The sequence below is a fragment of the Staurois parvus genome, unplaced genomic scaffold (assembly GCF_062004578.1).
Source record: "Staurois parvus isolate SC_StPar_1 unplaced genomic scaffold, SC_StPar_1.0 ptg000030l, whole genome shotgun sequence".
In the NCBI taxonomy this organism is placed as follows: domain Eukaryota; kingdom Metazoa; phylum Chordata; class Amphibia; order Anura; family Ranidae; genus Staurois; species Staurois parvus.
Window position 1 is genome coordinate 5,057,236 of NW_028317826.1, and position 24,253 is coordinate 5,081,488.

General features: G+C 41.7%; 1 protein-coding gene across 1 annotated transcript in view; it reads right to left on the reverse strand.

Moving 5' to 3' along the window:
• Positions 1 to 19,125, reverse strand: part of TNFRSF11B (TNF receptor superfamily member 11b) — a 32,064-nt gene extending 12,939 nt beyond the window's left edge. Inside the window, exons 1-2 of the mRNA XM_089659048.1 lie at positions 19,031 to 19,125; positions 2,379 to 2,736 (exon numbers count right to left, since the gene is read on the reverse strand). Of these exons, the coding sequence (XP_089515174.1) occupies positions 2,379 to 2,736; positions 19,031 to 19,063 (391 nt within the window). The 5' untranslated portion in view covers positions 19,064 to 19,125. The remainder of the gene's footprint in view (positions 1 to 2,378; positions 2,737 to 19,030) is intronic.
• Between the last annotated feature and the right edge of the window lie 5,128 nt (positions 19,126 to 24,253).

Here is a 24,253-nt window from a genome sequence, read left to right on the forward strand (position 1 = left end):
TAAGGCTGTCGGGACTTGCAGTTCATTCACTCACAGAACTCTGTGAATGAATGACACGGCCATGTGGGTGGGGCCCTGTTTTCAAATCTGACAGCTAGTATGGGGAACTTCTGTCAGAGGGGTGGGGGGGGGGGGCAGCTGAGGGCTGATTTACTAAAACGAGCTTTCCACCAAAATCTGGTGCAGCTGTGCAGAGTTGCACCAGATTTTGCACTCTACAGTGTTAGTAAATTAGCCCCACTATGGCAGTCCAGGTGGTTTTTAGAAATGACTATAAGAGTGGGGTTGAGATTTTGGCTGGCGAGCAACCTGAAGCAACGGGAGAGGAAAAATAGCTCCATTGTAAAAAGGTCAAGTGAATAGAGGATACATTTACAGTTTGGTAAATATACTGATACAGTGATAGGAGTGCTACTCAAAGCTCAAATGTTTTCAGTGATAGGAGTGCTATTCAAAGCTCAAATGTTTTCAATCTGGTGATTCCACATATTTTGACTTGAACGGATAGACAATAAACAGAAAAATATGAGCGCACACCAAAGCCATCCGGTTCTACGACTTCAAAACACGCTTATGCTTTGCCTTCTTCCAAACTGGGCCCCTCTAACCGCCTTAGGTCTTGGACAAGGTAAAGCTGATGTCTGTTTTGAAGTTTTAGAACCAGGCAGCTTTGATGTGCGCTCCTATTTTTCTGTTTATTGTTAAATACTTTAAATGTCTTCTTCATACACTTAAAAGAGGTCTATTTATAAATGTTTTTACCCAAGATTTACATACCTTTCACTCAAGAGCCATACAATTTTCAAATTAGTTACAACTGGAAAAATGTGATTCCAAGGTTAAATAACAACAGAAATACCTTTTGGCGCTGCTCCAAGCTGGAAATGGGAAAGGAGTCACGCCATTGGCAAATGAAAGGAGGGAGCAGGTATCCAGGAGTGATTCTACCATCAGCCAATTCAATGGGGAAGTGGACACCGCTCAACGGACCCCAGGAGTCAGATGTATGGGATGGCCTTGGCCACCGCTCTGGCCATGCTCTCTGACACATTTCACCCCACCTAAAGGAGCTTGATCACAGAGGCAGTGAGGATGTTGGGAGTCAGAGAATTTATTTGCATCACTGGCCATGGAAGGGAAACAAGTGTGTATATGTGGTAGTAAAAAGGTTAGGAAACTTATTGCGGAAACTTAAGCAAGCCCTAGTGGGCTGGGTGAATTGGTTCATTCCTGGGTTAAAGTTGTATAAATCTTTAAAAAAAATAGACCCCCTAGATCAGCATTTCATAAAACGGGAGAACCCTTGAAAAAGCTTTCAGGTCGCAGGGAAGCCCTGCCACTAATTATTATATCTATAGTTGACAATACATTAGCATAATGATCATTGGGAATAATGCTCCTTACATTTGTGGTCACTAGTAAGAATCCCTCACATAGGAAGAAGGGGTGGGGGGAGTAAGTTGTTGACTTTTACTACATTTGCAAACTGCTGGTATACAGAGGAACAGTGATAAGGACACCTTCTTACAATACACCTTGATATTGATAGCTTTAGTGCTTGTGTCAACAGGTTTTTAGCTTGTGTCTATGAGAAGTTTTCCAGCCACATGAGGCGGTATTTTGAAGCACCATGTCTTTTAATGGAGTTTAATAATTCAACTATTTTTTCTGCACTTTCATGTATTGTAAGTGTATCTACAGATTATAAATTGTTAAATATGGTAATGAATATAAGAAACGTTCCAAACAAATATATGTTCAATCTTGTAGATGATGTCACCCATATGCAGAGTTCTTCATTTTTCCCTGAGGAAGGAGTGAAGTCACTCCGAAACGTGTTTGGTCATTTAGAATATTATCTCTGTAGTCATGTATACAAACAGTGATATTACATCCTTATCATGTAATTCATATTCTGATGTTGATGTTGTACTATGACTTTGGATGATGTATTGTATCGTATGTCTATGTGCTAAAACAATTCTTTGACAAAATAAAAAGTTTGTACTTTTTTATAAAAAAAACTCTTTTGGTATATATTCAAGCCTTTAAAGTCCAAGCCTTATAGGCGGTCCCTTTCTTCACCTATTTTGTGTTTATGAGAAGCATCCAGAATTCACTGATGGGTGTATTAGACCTGCATTTGACCTACTCCGGACTTGTATTTGACCTCTTTTGAAGCTGCATTAACCTGCTTTAAGCTGTTTTTGTGTTCACATTGACTTGTATGGAGAGATGAGCAGCTCTGATTCAAACAAAAGCCTATAGACACAAGAGGTTAGGTACTCATGTCGCTCTTAGCAATTCTGCTTTGTTACTTTAGACTCAGTTTGCTAAATGTGATAGAACATGGCTGTTGATATAGAATTGTTGCTTACCTTGCTGCAGCACTCCAAATCCAGGAGGACACTCCGTGTGGGAGATGCAGAACTCCACATCCAGGAAATGTCCTGCAGCGCACTCACAATGCCGGTTCCTGGTGCTGTTGCACTCCTGCTTCACGTACTGCAGTTCCTTACACACGGTGCTGCAGAACTGGCATTCCTTGTCAAAGTTCCACTGGTCTGCGTAGTGATTGGACGGGCAAGGGGCACACTCTGTTCTCTGCTCAACCGTGCAGTCTTGTTTAACAAAACTCCCTGGTGGACACTGGTCACATTGTAGCAAATTATGTGTATCCCGGTCATAGCGAAAATATTTGGGTGAGTTTCCAACGGTAACACTGACGTAGAAGATCTGTAAAGGAGAAATAGCAATCTTCAACAAAAGCAGGAGAGTCTATGGGGGAGAGATACTAAAATTGGAGCACTCAGAATCTGGTGCAGTTGTGCATGAGAGCCAATCAGCTTCTAACTTCAGCTTGATCAGTTAAGCTTTGGCAATAAAACCTGAAAGCTGATTGGTTTCTATGCAGAGCTGCACCAGACTTTGCACTCTCCAGGTTTAGTAAATAACTCCCTATGTTTAATTACATTAATTACATCCTATCTAGTCAAATTAATTTGAGTTTTTTTTGGAATGTTAGCTTTTAAAATGACCATACAGTGCTATTCTCTGGTGGTGGTGGGTGGATACCTAACATCCGGCACCCACAGGATGTTCTGGGTCTTTCAAATTAATATATTTATTTATTACAGGTACTTATATAGCTCCATCAATTTACATATATATTGGACATTCACATCAGCCCCTGCCCTCAAGGAACTTACAATCTGAGGTCTCTGACTCACATTACCTTACTAGGGCCAATTTAGACAGAAGCTAATTAACCTACCAGTATGTCTTTGGAGTGTGAGAGAAAATCTACACGGGCACAGGAAGAACATGCAAACTCCAGGCAGGTTTGGGATTCAAACCAATGACTGTAGTGTTGCTAGGTGGAAGTGCTAACCACTCGGGCCCCTGTGTCCCCCAATGCCAGAAGAATGAGAACATCTAGTAGTGGAAAAAATAAATGTGGGGCACTAGGCTGAAAAGGAGAAATGTATTGCAGCCAGAACTGCTTTTTGTTTTAAACCCCAGCTGGGAGACTTTTTTTTTAAATTTCCTTAAATTTTGTCCAGAGTTTATATTTGTATTATTTTGTTTTGTTTGTTTTCTTTAGCTAGTAAAATTTGCCAGCAATAATTGCAAATATGGTTACTGCAATAAATATTATCGTGGGACATACACAGAACCAATCAAGTAGGCATCATATCATACACAAATGCATCTAACATTGCTGGAGGCAGGTGTCATCAATACCTGATCCAAAAGCTCCTGATCCATTATAGAACACCTTGTCATATCAACATTCTACTCACCTATTCCACCTCCGTTTGTTTGGAATGAGCAGTACATGTTAGTTGCAGTCATGTACACTGCTCTAAGTACACTATAGTCCACGGGTGTCAAACTGGAGGCCCTCCAGCTGTTGCCAAACTACAAGTCCCATAAGGCATTGCAAGATTGACGGTTACAAGCATGACTCCCAAAGACAGAGGCATGATGGGACTTGTAGTTTCGCAACAGCTGGAGGGTCGCCAGTTTGACACCTCTGTGTATAGTCCATAGTCCATCTTGAGAGAAAACATAACAGGGTGGCTACATTCCTTTTTGTACATTGAGACCATGGGGAACAAATGGAGACACCTCTAATGAAGTCAGACCACAGCAGCAAAAAAAAAATTTTGGAATTTGGAAGTTTGAACATTTTTTAATTTGGAGATTTGGAGGAAGACGAAAGCAATAGAAGGGACTTTCCCAAATTAAGAATGCATATTGATAAGATTGTATTTAGAGAGTCAGTGTTACGTTGTACTTTACAGCAGAATTAAATGCAGATTTTTTTAAAACTGCTGACAGGCAGGGTTTTTATGGTAGAAAAGTCCCTAGTGGTCTCTTCTGTCATATATCTTTCTCCCTGCCTGGCAGCGGTAATGTACACTGAGACATACAGTGTACATTTATGGCCCCGCTCTGTGCTGTGATGATGTTACTCCTGTACAGGGGCGGACTGACCATTTGGAAACTCGGGCACTGCCCAAGGGCCCGAGTCAGTAGGGGGCCCCATGAGATGCCCCTGGTACCTTTTTCATAGTTTGGGCAAGGACACATGGGCCCCATGATCCCCTATTTCCCGGGGGCCCCATGAGTTGTCAGTCCGCCCCTGCTCCTGTATGCACAGGTGGAAGTGATGTCATTGCAGCCTGGCCATTCAAGTGGTCAAACAGATGGAACTCGGAAAGAAGATCAGGAGAAGATGGAAGCATCTGGGACCAGCTGGAGAGCTGACACCACAGCGCTGGAGGGCTTTGACAGGTAAGTCTGCCATAATGCGTTAATATGCTGTCCATTCTAGCACATAATGGCATAATCCCTGAAACAGAGTGCAGGTTCACTTTAGGTTCTTAAATAGTAATAATAGACAAGTAATATTGTAATTTTTTTTAAAGTATTATAAGGAATTCTATAATTTATAGAGGAAGTTAAATTTACACAAATGAAACATTTCATCTTTAACAAACAGCTGTATAAAATAAACCTGGAAATTTAGATTTTTTTTTTTTTCACATAATCTGACCCTTGTTCTACAAGAATACACTCTATGCATTCTTCATTTATAGCAGAAAGTAGCAGAGGAAGTTCTGCTGGGTTAGCCACAACATGATGGCTCGGTACTCGGCAGTGTTAGAGCTCACAGTGTTGATGTCTCTTCTAGGTGCCAGTAGTGAGATCTTGGCTTTGCCTTCCCCCGTGGCAGTCATTGCATTCTTATTTGGCTTTCAGCTGCATTTGGTAGTCAGTAATCATTTACTTCTATGCAGAATGACCCTGGCAATCTGCCAAACATTCATCTGACATTCAAGGCAGAACAGCTATGGAATCATTAAAAACAGCCAATTTAATCTGTGTGGGTTTATTTTAAAAAGCGGTGCAAGGAGCAAAGCACTAAAAGCAAAGTACTGCAACCAATAGCGGACATTCTGAATACATTTTGCACTGGGCTGACACCAGTTGGTTTGCTTTACTTTATACCATCTTTCATCCCCAGAAATTATTCAAGTCTAGATGCCTAGACCGAATATAGTGACTTTGGTTATCTTGGCAAAAACCCTTTCACTAATTAGCTAACTTAAATAATTCCATTTTGAGGCATATGAGATTTATATTTGGTATACTATTTTAATAAATACCCATCTCATGTTTTGTTTTTATTTTTCCTACCAACCTGGACAAAATTTAAAAAAAAAGAAATTTGGCTATGTTACAAACATTTTTAACTGCATTTATTTTAATGCTGAAGTCTGAGTATGGCAATTTTGACATAGTTACATTGGTCCAGCTTGGACCAAGATGATGAAGATGATGTACTGCCTGTAGCATTATTACAGATCTTGAAAGCTAACCTGTTACAAACCTGGGTAATTGGAGGTCACCTTTAATTTAAACATCAATTGTCAAAATGATCAGTATATCCAAAGATATAGGCATCTGAAGTTGTATGCAGGTGTGGGCATTTCCTGCAGTTGAACGTAATCTCATCTCTAAGTCTTCTTTTGGTCACTGATGCTGCCCATCACATTTATACACCAATATGAAGACTTGAGATGGGGTGGGAGGGGGTCAAGATTTGTGTCTTGGGTGCATTATTTTCTGCAGATTGCTAGCAAACTGGCAAACAGGTCTTTAAGACCCCTTACAAATTTAAATTTTTCTGCCCCAACCACCCATAGTGACCTCAATGAGTGATTGGGTCAGTAGCTGATTGGCAGATACATATACTTGGTCTGGCACACAGCCATATTGCTGTGTCATTTTATTGAGATAAAGTTATCATGAACTGAAATTTACTAAGTTTGCTGTGCTGTAGGCACAACCAGGGGTGGACTGACCATTTGGAAATTCAGGCACTGTCCGAGGGCTCGGGGTCAGTAGGGGGCCCCATGAGATGCCCCTGGTACCTTTTTCATAGGCTTTTTTGAGTTTGGGCAAGGACACACGGGGCCCCATGATCCCCTATTGCCCGGGGGCCCCATGAGTTGTCAGTCCGCCCCTAGGCACAACATTAATTAAAGGACTTGTAGCATAAATGTTAGGATGGCAGGTGTACAGGAGATCTGAAGCTAAAACTTATGTAACGTGTAGAGGATTATGTAGGCTACCATTTTTGCCCTTCCATTTGAGAATGATAGTTGTCTTGCTGTCTTATTGAAGTGTTTATCTGCAAGACTTTCCAAGTTACTGAACTGGGAAATTAGGAATTCTGACACTTTTCTGATTCCCATTTACATCATACTTGTTCCAGGACTGTGACAAAAGTATTGAACTCAGGCACAGCCAGGCAACTAGCATTTCTAGGAGGCCAGCCTAGGCAACCCTTATAACTATATCCACGTAAGGACCAGTGACGTACTGGTACGTTGCTGGACTATGAGTGATTATACTGGGATGATGCCTGCAGCTGCTATTTTATTCAGTCTGTGGTTGACTTTCTTGTAAATAAATCCTAGTGGCAAATTACCTGCTGAATTGCTTTTACAAGCAGCCCAAGAATGTGAGACTGCAGCCAGCAGTTCCGTTGGCTGACCATAGAGCTGACTGGAGACTGTAACGGCTCTATTCATCTCTATAGTCAAAGAAACCTAATACACCCCAGATTTCTCAGTAAAGAGGACCTGTCACTGCCTATTGCTGTCACAGGTGGTATCTTACATCACCTGTGATAACAATAAAAGTGATCAAAAAACATGTAAAGGGGCAGTGTAAAAATAAAAATGAAAAAACATTTTTTTAAATTGTGTCAGTACATAAATAGTGATCGTGCCATACATATGAGGTATCACCATGAACATCAGATCAAGGGCAGTAATTCCTGTGTAAATCTAAAAAAGGCTTTTAAAGTGTCTCCTATGGATAATAACATTTACGTAGTTTGTCGCGGTTGCATGGGCGTGTGCAATTTTAATGCATGACATGTTTAGTATCTATTTACACGGGGTGAAATCATCTTTTATAGTTTTCCTAACAATTGGGTATCATATTGTTTTTTTGTGCATTAAAATGCAAAAAAGTGTGTTTTTTCCCAAAAAATTGCATTTGAAAAACTGCTGCACATGTGACCATGTGACATGTAAAATTGCAACACCCACCATTTTATGCTCTAGGGCTTCTGCTTTAAAAAATATATAATGTTTGGTTGTTCTCAGTAATTTTCTAGCAAAAAAACTCCCTTGATATTTACATGTAAACAAACAGTGTCAAAAAAGGCTTGGTCACTTTCTGAGAAGAAATTCAATTGGTATGAGTTATTGCATTTACACATTATCGCAGCTTTGTGCTAAAATCATCCTTACTTGTCATTGTTATTCTAGATAAGCTACCTGTATATTTTTATCATGTATGCAGGAAGGCATCATCTTGCCGGGGAATTCCAATATCAGATACATCTCACACAGTTCTGTATTGTAGCTGTGAGCTTGTTCCAGATCAATAGACAGTGGAACAGTTGTAGTGGAACAGTTGTACTCAATGCAAACATTTCGATGGCAGCACACATTTTTTTTATAACAACACATTCTGGCAGTGAAAAATAACACAGCTATAATCAGTGTAATATTGTGTTGGTTGGTGAATGAAACTACAGCGCACTGGGGGGAACCGGGCATCCAATACACTCAAAAGTGTGTCCAGTGCTGAAGATTCTTCAGATCAGAGTTACTGCCCCTCGAAACTTTAACAGGATTCCTTTTTTAATTATTGTTTCTCTTGGAAACATAAAGGGTTAGTTCACCTTTACTGAAAATAATGTAAAGATGGAATAACACCAGACACCCCGATCTTTTCTATATTAATCTTTGGGGCTGCAGATCTGTCAGCTCTTGAAATTCGCTGCTCTTCTTCCTTTTCTCTGTGCAGTGCTTCAGATCGATTCTGAGCGGTCAGCAGTGACTCGATCTGGTCCATCCTGAAAGTACTGCATGGAGATGAGGGAGAAATACGGGGAGTTCAAATCCCCAGACCTCTGGAGCAGTTGCAGGCCGGGGCGGACTGACCATTCGAGCACTCAGGCACTGCTCGAGGGCCCGGGGTCAGTAGGGGGCCCCATGAGATGCCCCTGGTACCTTTCATAGGCTTTTTTGGGTGTGGTTTGAGTGTGGGCGAGGACAGAGAGGCCCCATGATCCCCTATTGCCTGGGGGCCCCATGATTTGTCAGTCCACCCCTGGTTGCAGGTGTGCTGACAGCTTGGCAGTCCTATAGATATGTACTGGGGTAGGGCATGTTTGATGTTAGATCACCTTTACATTTTTTCTGTACTACCTAAGCTAAAAACTAAAGTTCTGCTTTGATACACTGTGAGCAGGCATGCATTTTATTTCAGAAGAGACAAGCATTGTCACTTCTGACAGAAAACCGATCTACCTTGGACTATATACTAAGCTGTGCATGTACAGCTTGGCTTACAGGAGCCAGGGCAATCCTGTGTGCCCGATCACTAGCCGTCATCCCCTGGCAGTCAAATGAAGATGACCGAAACCTGGCACACTGGAGAAGATGCCGGCATTGGTGCGGGAGTGTTCGGAAGCTGAGTATTCCTCCCTTTAGTTCCACTTTAAGGGTTTTTAGTTGGTTTTAGGCCAAAGGCTTTGTGGCAAAAAACTAGTGGGTTGCAGAAAACTAACTTACTAGGGTTACATTAGCTGTGAAATTTTCTGCAAAAATGTATAAAACCAAAATCATTATGTAAAACCAAGGAGCTTTACCAATGGCACAGTAATTGAATGGCTATAATTGTTTTGGTCTGATCAGATTTTCCTGAGCTGAGAGTTGGTGTGAGGGACCGCCGAGCGGCACCACTAGCACTCCACTGGTCAGGCGTGCCCAGAGCGCGGAGTCTAAGCCCCAGGGTACTTGTTCACCAGAGCCCCTGATGGTGGGGATGGACTTGGAGTACCCCGGGACCAGGTCGCCACTACTGAGCACACCTGTCAGTGGTAGGGGTGTTCGCCAGGGGCTCCAACCATGGAGAGCCAGATGTGAGGAGGTCGGGTGACGCCGATGGGATGGATGGATGGCTGAGCAAGTGCGAAGTCAGACAGGCCGAGTTGGTAACGTAGAGGACGGTATGGTACAAGGGAGCGGGCACAGAATCGTCGGGTCACACGCCAGGTCAGCAACAGCAGGTCAGATCTAATGAGGGGCATTCAGAAGAGAGGTCAGGCAAAGCAAGGGTCTGGGCAGGAGAAATCAGCAGGTCAAGAGCAATCCGGGTCAAATAACTTACTAGGAACAGGTTCAGATTCGCAGGATACAGGTAGGACCAGAAGGCACTGAATGACAGCTCAGGGACATTTAAATATCCCGCCCTGCGCTGCCATTGGTGCCCAGCGGGCGGCCGCGGCTTCTACTGCGCATGCGAGAACTCGAACGCCGCGGCCGGCCCGGACCTAGTGCCCGTGTCCCTGCACAGGGCGGTGCACTGCGCCTGCGCCGGGACCATCGCGGCGGGGATCGAGGGGATCCCTGACAGTTGGATTGCTTCCCCCTGCCACTGGAAGATGTCTCCAAAACATTGGAAGGGAGATTCGAGTGATCAGTTGAATATTTATACTGCCCCAGCCAATCCCTGGGAAGGTGTACCCAGAAGGTGGATAAGAAGGTGATAAATATGCAGGTAGCATGAGCAGACTGTTCTTTCCTCATCTGGGAGGGTTCCAAAGCCTCTGTGGGCTGCTGCCCCACTGAGGAGGCATTTGGACTGGTTAGATGTTCTTTGAGGTCTCAGCTGTTGCAGAGCTGAAAACCTGAAGCAATCTTTTAAGGATCTGGCTGTGGGACCTATGAGATCTGGTCTAGACAAGGATTGTCTCTCTCACTGGACAGTGTCCAGATGAAGCTGGAAGGTGTGCAGCTGTCCTGGAGACTTGAGAGTACTGACCCCGAGTTGTGATCACTGGTGACTGCTTTTGGGATGTAAGTACCAGAGGCAGCTATGGACTGAGACGGGTACTCAGAGTACTTACCATTCACCTGTGTCTTCAGCAGAATTTGCATATGGAATCTTGGGGAGGAGTGTCCTCCTGTGACTGTGCAGCATTCTAAAGCAGCCCATGCCCTAACCCCTCTCCTGTTTAAAGTTCTTCAAGTAATGAATATTATAAATACACCACCTAGACTGTGTTATTGGAGCCTGTGTGCACAGACTAGTGCCTGCGAGGATGGGCAGCCTCTGTACTATATGGGAAGAACTAGCTATTACCAGCAATCCCTACAGTCATGTTAATATAGGAGCTGAATATTAAAGAGCATCTGTTAGGACACATTCATCCATTAAATTGAATGGGTTGCCATTTTGGTCCACAAAGCAGTGCTCTGTCCTGGACCTAGCACCATTTTATATTGTAAGCTCCCAGGATCAGGGCCCTCCTATCCCTCTTGTATTGAACTGTATTGTTGCTGTATTGTCTCCCTTTATATTGTAAAGTGCTGAGCAAACTGTTGGCGCTATATAAATCCTGTATAATAATTTTAGTGAATAAGCTAATAGCAGCCCTTCAGCTCTGAATGGGACTTACAGATGTTAATTCCTTGGCGCCAAGCACATGCAAGCCTCTCAGTGGCTGAGCTTTGGCACCAAGGGGCCACATATTTGTGTACCCAATAAAAACAACAGATGTGCCGAGAGCACACGCCCTGCACGCTCCCGTCACATTTACTGGTGCCTGCTGGGCTACTTGCAGTCGGGAGCTTTCTGATCATGTGACCACCGTGACAGCCAATCACGATGGTCACATGACCCTAATCCCCGTCCAGACTCCCGGCGTCACAAACCCCTTACAGGGCCTGGAGGTGCCAGCGCCAAGGAGTTAGAGATGCTCTGTTGCCAGCCTATTCATTTCAACAACAGTCTTCCTATAAGATTGATCAGTGTGACAATGCAGATGTCCCTTGCCATCTCCAAGACTGAGAGTGATCACATAACTGCTGATCACTCAGCTTTCAGTCTGCTCTGAGCGGAGAGAGCAGTGACTGTCATTCACCGCTCTGCTCCTCCATCACTCACTGGAGTGTGAGGAGGAGGGGCAGTGTGACCAGGGGCGGACTGACAACTCATGGGTCCCCTAGGCAATAGGGGATCATGGGGCCCCTGTGTCCTTGCCCAAACTCAAAAAAGCCTATGAAAAAGGTACCAGGGGCATCTCGTGGGGCCTCCTACTGACCCCGGGCCCTCGCGCAGTGCCCGAGTTTCCAAATGGTCAGTCTGCCCCTGAGTGTGACTGACTCAGACATTCAGCTCTCAGCAGAACCCCAGGCATTCAGGCATTGGGTAGATCTTGACAGTATTGTCAGAAACATCCAGAGCCTGGCACGGCTTTGTCCTGTCAGCTGATAGCAGGCAGTAGCCCACTATCAGCTGACTCAGTCACAGGAAAACAAAAAGTAAATGTGCTTCTGTGATCCTGAAGAGAAGTACAGCCAGAAACGTTTTAGCCATACTTCACACATTTTTTTCTGTGCTTTTGCCTGCTTTTTTCTAATTTGGTGACTGGGTCTCTTTTAACAGCAGCCATGACAGGTTATATTTAACAGACAGCTAACCCTAAAAGAAAACCCTTATTATATAAACAATCTTGAGACAATTTTCGCAGCAATGGGTCTGATCCATGAAAACCAAAAAAAAAATTAGCACAACAATGGAGAACAATAGATTCTTGTTTATTTGATCCATAAGATGAAAGTTGAAACCTGATTGCTATAGGTCCAATTTTTGTGTTCTTTTTTCCTTCTCCTGTTTTTTATGCATCAGTTCTGACATTTGTAAAAATACCGTTGAAAGGAATAGGCTCATATTCCTCTCAAGATACACGACTTCAACCGTCACCGATCCCGACTCACTTCAAGGAAGTCAAGAAACAGGTTCAGGGTACGCTTATTAATGAGAAGTTGACAGCGATTCTTAACATCACACATGATACATTTTTATGCACTTGGCAGCCTTGGCTCAATCAATTCCCAATCTCACAATCAACCATCCACTTTTGGAACTATAAATGTACAGTCAAGGAATGCGGTCCGACACCTGGCAGTCTCTAGGGTACATTCCTCCTCCGCTTTCCTCCCCTTTTTTCGGATCCCCTCCCTCTCCCTACCTTGTCTTTACTATCTAGTTTGCCTTCCTTTCTCTTCTTCTAATGTTCTTCACATGCATTAGCCTTTCCTTTTTAGCAAACCTCACCCTTGGATGCCTTTTTTTGATCCTGAGGGTGGAAGGGAGGTCTTTTTTCTCCTTTCTTTAGCCAGCACTGACAACATACCAAATATGAACAGAGAGTACCCACCAATTGGCAGAACAAGTGACAGGAGAGGACAGTTGAGAGCTATGTGTTGGTAAACAACACAGAGCTCTCTATTGACAGCAGCGATGTACCGGTTTTTGTCTCCCTGCACTCGCCGTGATTACTATTGTAAAATAAATAAATAAATATGAATTTCTGTATATACTGTATATATCATCCTTTCTAGATGCTATAACTTTCACACAAAGTAGTCATTATACACTTATTGGGATTTTTTTTTTACCAAAGACATGTAGCAGAATACATTTTGGCCTAAAATTATGAAGAAATTAGATTTTTGTTTTTTAATTTTCTATTGGATATGTTTTATAGCAGAACGTTAAAAATATTGTTATTTTAAAAAACATTTTCAGTCTTTTTTCATTTATATAATAAAAAACAGTGGTGATCAAATACCACCAAAAGAAAGTTCTATTTGTGTGAAAAAAGTGACATAAATATCATCTGGGTACAGTGTTGCATGACTGCGCAATTACCAGTTAAAGCAGTGCAGTGCTGAATAGAACAAAAACGTCCTGGTCATGAAGGGGTAGAAATCTTCCAGAGCTTAAATGTTTAAACCTTTTTATATCCATTTCTTTAATTACTTCCTAGTTTCCATACCTAGGCAAATGATGTCAAACACCGCAGGAGTCTTTCCCTAGAAATGCAAGGGAGTGCTTTTCAAAGTGATTTGCTGCGGTTTCTGGGGCGGTTTCCTCTCTTGTGTTGGGGGAGGTGTAGACAGAGAGAGAGAGATATCATATTACCCCGGTACAAATCATTAGTAAGACCTCATCTGGAATATGCAGTTCAGTTTTGGGCACCAATTCACAAAAAGAACATTGGGGAACTGGAGAAAGTACAGAGAAGGGCAACCAAACTGATAAGAGGCATGGAGGAGCTCAGCTATGAGGAAAGATTAGAGGAACTGAATTTATTCTCTCTTGAGAAGAGGAGATTAAGGGGGATATGATCTCCATGTATAATACACAAGGGGGGGGATATGATCAACATGTATAATACATAAGGGGGGATATGATCTCCATGTATAAATACATCACTGGTTCATATATTGAACTCGGTGTAGAGCTATTCACCCTGAGGTCATCACAGAGGACAAGGGGACACTCTTTACCTCTGGAGGAAAAGAAATTTAATCTCCAAATACAGATAGACCCCCTCAAGAGTTGGTTCTGGCCAGCTCAGTAGATTGCTTTAAAAAAGGTCTGGATTCTTTCCTAGATACACAGAATATAACTGGATACTAACATTTATAGGTAAAGTTGATCCAGGGAATATCCGATTGCCTCTCGGGGGATCAGGAAGGCATTTTTTCCCCAGCAGGACCAAATTGGATCATGCTTTGCTGGGCTTTTTGCCTTCCTCTGGATCAATGGTGGGTGTAGGATTATAACTTTTTTTTTAGTTGAACTAGATGGACTTTTGTCTTTTTTCAGCCAGACTATGTAACTTTGTAACAATTTCTTATATAAAATGGTTAAATAGTGTTTTAGTTTTGTGGTGTTTAGGTACAGTGCAGATCTGCTTTGAACCAGCGTATATTTATTAGCACACTGACTCTATGGGGTTGATTTACTAAAGGCAAACAGACTGTGCAATTTGCAAAGTACAGTTGCTCAAGAGCATAGTAAATGAGGTAAATCTTCACTTTGCAAAGACTACCCAATCATGTGCGTGGAAAACAAAAAAAAACAGCATTGTTGCTTGCACATGATTAGATGATGAAAGTCAGCAGAGCTTCTGCTCATTTACTAAGCTCTGGAGCAACTGCTCATGCAAAGTGCACATTCTATTTGCCTTTAGTAAATCAACCCCAATATGTCCAAATGCAAGACCACCCCCCCCCCACACACACACACACCTCCAACCAGCTCCCCGTCTTTATTTCTCTCCAACTAGTTGTAAGATATACACAGCCCTGTCTCATATCAGACTTTTCTCTGCCTCAAGCAGGGGCGGACTGACAACTCATGGGGCCCCCGGGCAATAGGGGATCATGGGGTCCCTGTGTCCTTGCCCAAACTCAAAAAAGCCTATGAAAAAGGTACCAGGGTCATCTCATGGGGCCCCCTACTGACCCCAGGCCCTTGGGCAGTGCCCAAGTTTCCAAATGGTCAGTCCGCCCCTGGCCTCAAGTATACAACGCAGCTTGGTCACTTCCCTGCCCATAGACTGTGATTGGACAGTTGAGGAGCAGCAAAAACAAATGAAATCATCCTTCTCCTTCTATCACTATGTTCCTTGTAAAGTCATTTGCACGTTTGCACCCCTAGTGTTCCCATTTTAGTTGCCAAGAGGTAGATACTAAGTCAAATATAGTTATGCCATATGCCTTTAAAATCACATTACAAGTAGGTCATCAGGTCTTTTCTCAACCCTCCTTAATTACTAGGGCTTGGGATTGTTATACAGAATTTGAATGTGTATAACCAAACTGTACACACATGCAAAAGACAATTTGGACAGGAACCAATTAACTTACCAGCATGTCTTTGAAGTGTGGGAGGAAAGTACAGCGGGAAGCCACTTGGCACAGGACCCGGATGATTGCAGTTATTGCAGCAGTGGTGCTGACTAATACAGTGATAGCTTCCCCAGTGGCTCCACAGATATGAGATATACACTCACCAGCCACTTTGTTATGTACACCTGTTCAATTGCTTGGCAACACAAATTGCTAATCAGTCAATCACATTGAAGCAACTCAATGCATTTAGGCAACTAGATGTGGTAGACAACTTGCTGAAGTTCAAACCAAGCATTAGAATGGGGAAGAAAGGGGATTTAAGTGACTTTGAACAAGCCATGGATGTTGGTGCCAGACGGGCTGGTCTGAGTATTTCAAAATCGACTGATCTACTGGGATTTTCATGCACAGCCATCTCTAGAGTTTACAGAGAATGGTCTGAAAAAAAGAAAATATGGGCGGCAGTTGTGTGGACGAATATGCCTTGTTGATGTCAGAGGTCAGTGGAGAATGGGAAGACTGGTTCAAGATGATAGAAGGGCAACAGTAACTCATGTCAGTATATGGACCAGGGGCGGATTGACAACTCATGGGGCCCCCGGGCAATAGAGGATCATGGGGCCCCTGTGTCCTTGCCCAAACTCAAAAAAGCCTGTGAAAAAGATACCAGGGGCATTTCATGGGGCCCCCTACTGACCCCGGGCCCTCAGGCAGTGCCCGAGTTTCTAAATGGTCAGGCCGCCCCTGATATGGACCAAACTCTCTGAGGAAGGTTTCCACAACCTTATTGAATCTATGCCATGAAGAATTAAAGCAGTTCTGAAGGCAAAAGTGTGTCCAGCCCGGCACTAGCAAGGTGTACCTAATAAAGGGGAACATCCAACTCACTGATACTGACCTTGCCACTGTTTCCCCACCATTTCATCCTCCATAGTAGCTCAATAAAGTACCCGATGGTTAAATTTTTTTTTGGGAAGTAACATCACTGCTTTCCCTAGAGTCTGACATCTGCTGATTCTGGAGATTTTAGTGCTAGCAGTGACAAAGGAATGAGCAGTAGGGGATAGCTGGTAGGGTGAGGAGTATCAACGGGTCTGGGGGCACTTTGCAAAGAAACTGTCACTTCAGCCTAATTGGGCAAGGTGACAGTGGGGTTGATTTACTAAAGGCAAATAGACTGTGCACTTTGCAAGTATAGTTGCTCCAGAGCTTAGTAAATGAGATGAAATTTCACTTTGTAAAGAATACCCAATCACTCCCAGGTTATCCCTCACATCGACTACTGCAACTTTCTTTTCATTGGCTTACCTTTACATAGGCTATCCTCCCTCCAGTCCATCATAAATGCTGCTGCCAGACCCATTCCCCTTACCCTTACCAAGCGTTCAGTGTCTGCCATTCCCTCCATTGACTGATTGTCTTTAGTATGTCAACCCTGATGTCACTTTAAAAAGCAGGAAACTATTTAGCAGATAACTGTAAAAAAGTGAAAAAGTGTCTAGTGTTTCAAAGAAACTGAAACACCAAAATGGCATACTAATCCTGAGGAAGAGCATTTTTTGATTAAAATTTAAATCAGATAGATTTATAACTATAGCAAATAGAAATAAAATACCGCTTATAATCAGTAAATAACTGTTTATACAGCATGCAAATGCTGATAGAAAGGAAAGTATCTTCATTATCCCTCTGCCATCAGCATTAGGTTCAATGCTGACATGGTTTGAATTTTGGCTAATTCCTGCTGATGGCCGAGATAGAAGAAGTGAATGGCTGTGTTAGCACCACCCAACCTGACAAAGTTTGATCTGAAAATCAATGGAACCAGGTGGAAAATTACTGGCCAAATAGCAACTGCAGCCAATCAGCTGCATCATTGTTAGGGCATTCTGACATCCACAGGAACAGCAGCTGTCAGAATACAAAAGCAGGCAGGGGAGACGTATCTATCTGTACTACGTAGCATGTTTTTGCTGCCTCTGCATCACTGACCGGCACTATGCCAGTCTGCTTTCCGAAACCCTTATAATCAATATATCATTTTGGGAACTAGTCCCATCCAATATCAGACAGCAACATCCCTGAAGGAAGGGGTGTTCATTCCCCAAAAACACTTTGGCTTGATGTACATGATCATACGTTTACTAAACATCTTATGAACCATACATCAAAGATGCAGTTTTTTGGAAACCGGGCACTCCTTCTATCCTACCCAAGACTTCTTGCTGAAGTGACCATAAGGCTGTATCAGAAAAATAGCAGCCCAACCTCCAAGAGGGTCCACCAAGACCATTCACCATTGGACACAACCTACCTCTTTACACACACAATCACCCACGCATGACCTTCGACTGGACCAGTCAGTCCTGCATAATCTCCAGTGAAAACTAGGAGGAATCTATTCATTTCTCTCTTTCAGCCTGCGGGGCTGAAGGAGGAAAATATTAGTATGTGTGGCTAGCCTTAAAAGGACATAAAAAGCCTATACCTAAATCTGATATTAAAGATACTATAAAGATGTAAGAAAGGAAAGGAAAGGGAGAAAAAAGAAAGAAAGAAAGAAAGAAAGAAAGAAAGAAAGAAAGAAAGAAAGAAAGGGAAGGAAATGAAAGAGAGAAGAAAGAAAGAAAGAAAGAAAGAAAGAAAGAAAGAAAGAAAGAGAGAGAAAGAGAGAAGAAAGAAAGAGAAAGAAAGAAAGAGAAAGAAAGAAAGAAAGAAAGAAAGAAAGAAAGAAAGAAAGAAAGAAAGAAAGAAAGAAAAAGAAAGAAAGAAAGAAAGGAGAGAAAGAGAGAAGAAAGAAAAAGAAAGAAAGAAAGAAAGGAGAGAAAGAGAGAAGAAAGAAAGAGAAAGAAAGAAAGAAAGAAAGAAAGAAAGAAAGAAAGAAAGAAAGAAAGAAAGAAAGAAAGAAAGAAAGAAAGAAAGGAGAGAAAGAGAGAAGAAAGGAGAGAAAGAGAGAAGAAAGAAAGAGAAAGAAAGAAAAAAAGAAAAAAAGAAAGAAAGAAAGAAAGAAAGAAAGAAAGAAAGAAAGAAAGAAAGAAAGAAAGAAAGAAAATAGAGAAAGACTGGAGGGCTGTAGGTCTGTACAAGATAACAGATGCAGAAGCACATGTGTAAGACTGATCAGGTAGATAGATCAGATAGATGCACAGATTACATACATTACATAGACAGACATAAAACAAATAAATGAATTCTCAGATACATACATATGACGTAGACAGCACAAAGATCCTTCTATTCAGTGTACCCAATAACAGCATTCCTCCTTTTTATATTACACACCAATTTATCTTACGGGGTTGAAGGCTGAAGACAAAATACCGTCATATTTCCACAATAAGGACTATACATCCATGCAAGATTCCTGCCACAGTCACATAGCACTGTTACATCTGCTAACAAACCCCACTTTATACAATGAACACCTACCTACTGAGACCTCTCCGACATTTAGAGCAGCCTGCACAAGGGTTAAACTTTATGGGCACTAATACGCTCAAGCTACTGAGCATTAAAACCTCCTGATGTCAACCGCTTCATTTGCAACACATTGCTTCTGTAGCATTGAAGACATGGCATGAGCCAGCAAGAGGTTAAACACCATGAAATTACAGTCAGCTTTGTAGCTTAGACCTGACAGGCAGAGACACAGTCTCATACTGGAGCTGCAGTCGGGCAAAGCTATCCAGCCACAGAGTATAGCAGTGACAGTGTGTACTCACCACCACAAGCGTGCAGCTAATGATCTTGTACATTGTGGTCTGTGTGCAAACCTCAGGAGGGAGCTGGGAGCACAAGCCTCCTCTGCCTTCGTCTAGGCCCTCCTCCAGGTTTTATAGCATTTATATACAGACCCCAGTCTGAGCAGCAACTCACGTCATGGTGACACTTTTATTTTTTCTTTTGGTGGAAAAAAACATTTTTTTATAAGCTGTGGAGATCACAGAGGTGATAGGTCAAGTTTCCGACATCAAAAAAAAAAATTACATTTTAACTGGAAAGTCCCACTGTCTGGGATAAGGTAATTACAGAGGTGGAAACCTATATCCATCCCTACATTCCTCAATTGTATTAGCAGCATGCTTCACATTTTTTACATTTTATTCACAGATAAAATGGGTGTGGAAATAGATTAGACCATTTAACTTTTTGTAGTTTAGAATAACTAAATGATTGCTAATGGACAGATGGACCAATCGGAACCCAAATGCCTTTGTTTCCAAACTTGATTAGAGTGGATACCCCACAATTACACCAAATGTTGCAGTCCCCTGCAATTATATGTACAGAAAAAAATGGGAGATGCAGGCCAACACTAGACACCAATCAGATGTAGTGCATGAACATGTGCTGGCAAAGAATATGCTGATAGGAGTAGAGTAGCAGAGTGATCAGAGGGAGGAGCCCATCAGTTTATTGCTGCTCCTGTGCTGTCCAATCACAGACTAGGTGCAGGTTGATGCCCAAGCTGTTATACTGAACGTGAGTAGTTAAGAGTGAGGTCACTTCACCCCAAGGCTAAAAAAAACAATATAAAATATTCATATGCAATATTTAAAATGTATTAGAATTATTAGGTGTCATGTAAACTCCTGGCTAGTACATTATTTGTGCTCTCCAGAACAACCTGACTTCTGCTTGGCTCTTCAGTGTTTGCAATGGCATGATTTATGTCTGTAGCCAACCACTTTATTAATGGCCATCCTCTTCTTCTTTTCTAAATAATGTTTTCTTTTTTAGTGAGTTGGTTCTTTCCATAATAAGGCTAAAGGAGTTGAAAATATTTATTTAAATAGCTGTATGCAATTTTACTTTACCATCCAATCATTCAAAAAGCAAATTCCCATTCAATCATGTGAAGATTTCACACGATTTGATAATTGAAGTTAAGATTCACATGATTTATGGTGTAGAAATTCAAATCAACTCCCTTAGAAAATCTGCCCTATGTTCAAAATAAGACAGAACTATCAGACCTGATTTGTTGGTCAATCCATTTGTTTGTTTTCTATGCTGTCGATGTTAATCTTAGAATTCCTCGACAAGATCAAAATTCAAACACATCAATACTTTTACTGTCTTGCTTCTTCATTGTTCAGCTTTCAAATCCATAAAACAGTCAGTACAATTTTGATCTTTGTTCTTATATATACTTTTCTAGTTTTGAAGATTTTTTAGAGTAGATTTTTCAACCTTGGTACTCTAAGTGCCAATCTCTAACTGCTGTGCTTTCTTAATATTTACAAATTGTGCTCTCTTAATGTATGTCTAAAATCAGGACTTTGTTTTTTGGATAGGGTACAGAATTCCTGTAATGTATTTTTGAGTCCCAATGAGATTTCCTCTATTTCCTATCTGGTACACACTACAACAAGCAAAAGAATCTCTCCAAAGAGAGATTCTTAGGCTTTTGTCACCAAGTGTCCCCAATGGAAAATTTTGGCACTTGAAATTTTAGATTTTCTTATCATTTTTTTCCTCCTCCAACTCCCCTTACTGCTGGTGGGAATTTGGTCATGTGGGGCTACTACTTTACATACTAATTTCTTGTAAATCTCTATTGAGCTTTTGGCGGAAGATCTTCCAACTTATCTCTGAACTCATTGGGGTGTTGGTTAAACCTAATCCTGCTTTGGCCTTACTAAATCTGGGCATTGAGGCTGTAATCAGAGGGGCATTTCTCACACCTTTGGTGGTCCTGCCCTAAGATTAAGGTCTTCTGGGAGGAAATCACCCCATGGATCAAAAAAACTACCCTTAGACCAATAGCCAGCACCCCTTACAGTTCCTGTTTCACAATACCTCCTTGTTTATTAAATCTTATAAGAAAAGTGTAATCTTATAAACTTGTGTAATGCAGATAAATCTCTAATTCCATGCTTTTGGAAAGACCACCTGTCCCTCACTACTGCACTGGAAAAGAGAGGTGGACACTATCATGGAAGCGGAACGCTGGGTACACACGGTCAAAAATCAGCAGGGTAAATTTAAGGATATATGGTCAAAGTGGATGTATTACTCCACTGAGATACCTGATACCCATGTTTATTTACCCTATATCTAGCATTTCCAAGGACCAGTATAGAAGACTGACGACCCACCTGCCCGGATTTACTCTTAGTTGAGGACTTAGGGCTCATGTACACTGCAGCTGATAAACTGACGGTCAGGAGCTGTTCAGCATTTTGTTAAGCAGCCCCTGAACTCACCCTAATGTTTTCCTATGTGTCCATGTACACATCTTCATTTACAGTCGTTTACAGGCATTTCAGTTTACAGTCATTTTTTTGAACACAGAAAACTTGTGTTCAGCAGTCGATTTTATCAGTGTTTCAAATGCAAAATGCTTGTAAACACGACTAAACGCAGCAAATCGCATTTATAAGTGTTTGCGTCTGAAAATTTGTTTTAACTCTTCCAGTTCCCGATGCTGTCCAGAGCCTTTTTTCATCATAAAAAATGCATGCAAAGCGTTTTCAAGGTACTCAAATGGACAAAACACTGAACACAGGATGTTCCTCAGCCAAGCTTGTCACACATTGTAATGACCAATTCACACCTCAGACCTCTCCCACCCTTGGAAACAAAAGATATGTTAATGACCATTCACATCTCAAATTCCTCATAAGGACCCCCTGCCAGGTGGTCTTAAAGACTCACTCCACCAGACACCTTTCCCACCCTTGGAAACAAAAGAAATGTTAATGAGCAACTCACACCAAAGCTGATCTCAACACATACTGCTGTCTCTGCTTCTACTCTCTGTATTTCTCTGAAACAGTCTGAAATAGTTAATAATTTACCACTTTTCAGTGCATTCTGGGCATTTGGGAGGTTCTCCTGTGCTTATCTTTAAAAACGCTTCTAAACGCAAACGCACATAAACGCGTTATGCAAACGCAGCTAAACAGACGTTTTTTAACCTACATTTTCCAGCAGTTTCCATCGTTCAGAAGTGTCCCGTGTACAAGGGGCCTTAGAATACATTTGTAGTGTTGTCTTTTTTTTCAGCTTGGAGTTGTATTGCACTTGACATATTTTGAAACTATTACTGCACTGGTTGCACTGATGGACTTGTTTTTCTGGTCACAACTTTGTTGTTATGAAATAGCATAGACAATTATCCTTGAATGTAACCTGAATACTCAGATAGCTTGGAGGTTGCCTATAGGTTTGGAGTATATCCTATGGCAACCTTTTACATGCTGTTGTGCAAAGCTTACTCCTCCTGCATGTGCCTTTCACAATGCTTTTGTCTTTTTTTGTATTGCAAAATCATAATAAAATATGATTATAATAAAAAAGAGCTTCCCTACTGATTACCATGATATGGTTACGCATGTTCTACTTGCTGCTAGAACCACTATAATGAGATATTATGAATCACAGGTGACACCTAATCCATCCAAAGTGGTCACTCTGGTTAAAACTAACTATTTATATGAGCGTTCCTTGTCATACAGACTAGCCACTTTCGCCACATTTGAGAAAAACGGGCAATCCCGACGCACTTATTGCAATTTCTGAGATGTTGTTTTACACTGTATATTCTTGGTGCTCCTTCGGCATATAGTAAAGTCCTTTTGAACTGTTACAGTGACTTGTTTCCTTAGTATTCCTACACTAATGTAGAACAGAGGTTCATATTGTTCCAAACCCTGTTGATACCTTCTGTTTTGTATTTGGAAAGTTTCAATAAACATTTATTGAAATAAAATTTTTGATTTTTCCCCCACCCCAAGTACTGGTAACAGTAATCATGAATAGAGAGAGTGAGTTTCCTCAGTTGGGCCTCAGACAGCAATAAAAACCTAGCATCCCTCTTCAGTCCATCATGAATGCTGCTGCCAGACTCATCCACCTTACCAATCGTTCAGTGTCTGCTACCCCTCTCTGCCAATCCCTCCCCTGGCTTCCGCTCACCCAACAAATTAATTTCAAAATACTAACAACAACTTACAAAGCCATCCACAACTTTGCCTCCAGCTACATCACCAACCTGGTCTCAAAAAAACAATCTAATCGTTCTTTTTGTTCCTCCCAAGACATCCTGCTCTCTTTAGTTCACTACAAGAAAGCACCTGTCTTGCTAATTCTTCAGAGCCGCATTCTTACAAACAGCCTGAGTGCTCAGAATGTTCACCATTGCTACACAACCTTTGGCCAGACAAGATTAAATTTTAGCAAAGGGTGGGAAATCCAGACTTTCTCAATATCTGAAAGAGATTGACCCTTTTGTTTGTCCCTGTTTCTCAAGAAGTTGATCATTTGTGAAGAAAACCAACTTTGCAACTAGAATTTCTTATGAATTCATGAAGTGCAAAACTCTGATTCAGAATTTCCAGCAGACATACCAACAGATTACACAGCAGGCTACTTCCCAGTGTTCTGCATACCAAGTGTATGGTTCTTTGCACAATTATAAGCACATTCTTTTTTTTCAGTATGTGGAGACTTTGTTGCATTCATTAGTCTTTGGATCTGAAAAGAAAAGCTTGTAGTTAAAGTAATACTATGCCTCAGTTACCTCAACAGATCAAAAAAGCAAGTTTTCAGATAGTTACATAGCTGGTAAGTTTCAATAAAGACACCAGTCCATGCAGTTCAACCTGTGTGCATGTGTTTATGTTAATACCATTTCCTATATCCCTGTATATTGCATTCGCTAAGATGCCCATTTCAACGTTTTTAAAAAAATGTTCCATATCCTGGCAGACACCACTCATTGTGGAAGGGAGTTCCACACCCTTACTGCTCTGACAATTATTATTATACAGTATTTATAAAGTGCCGATAGTTCGCTCAGCGCTGTACATTACAAAGGGGGACAGAACATGTGACAGAACAATACCAATACAATGCAAAACATGAGGGGATTGAGGGCAAAGAACCCCTTATACAGTTTATGGTTAAACTGCTTCTCCTCCAACTTCAGTAACTGGCAA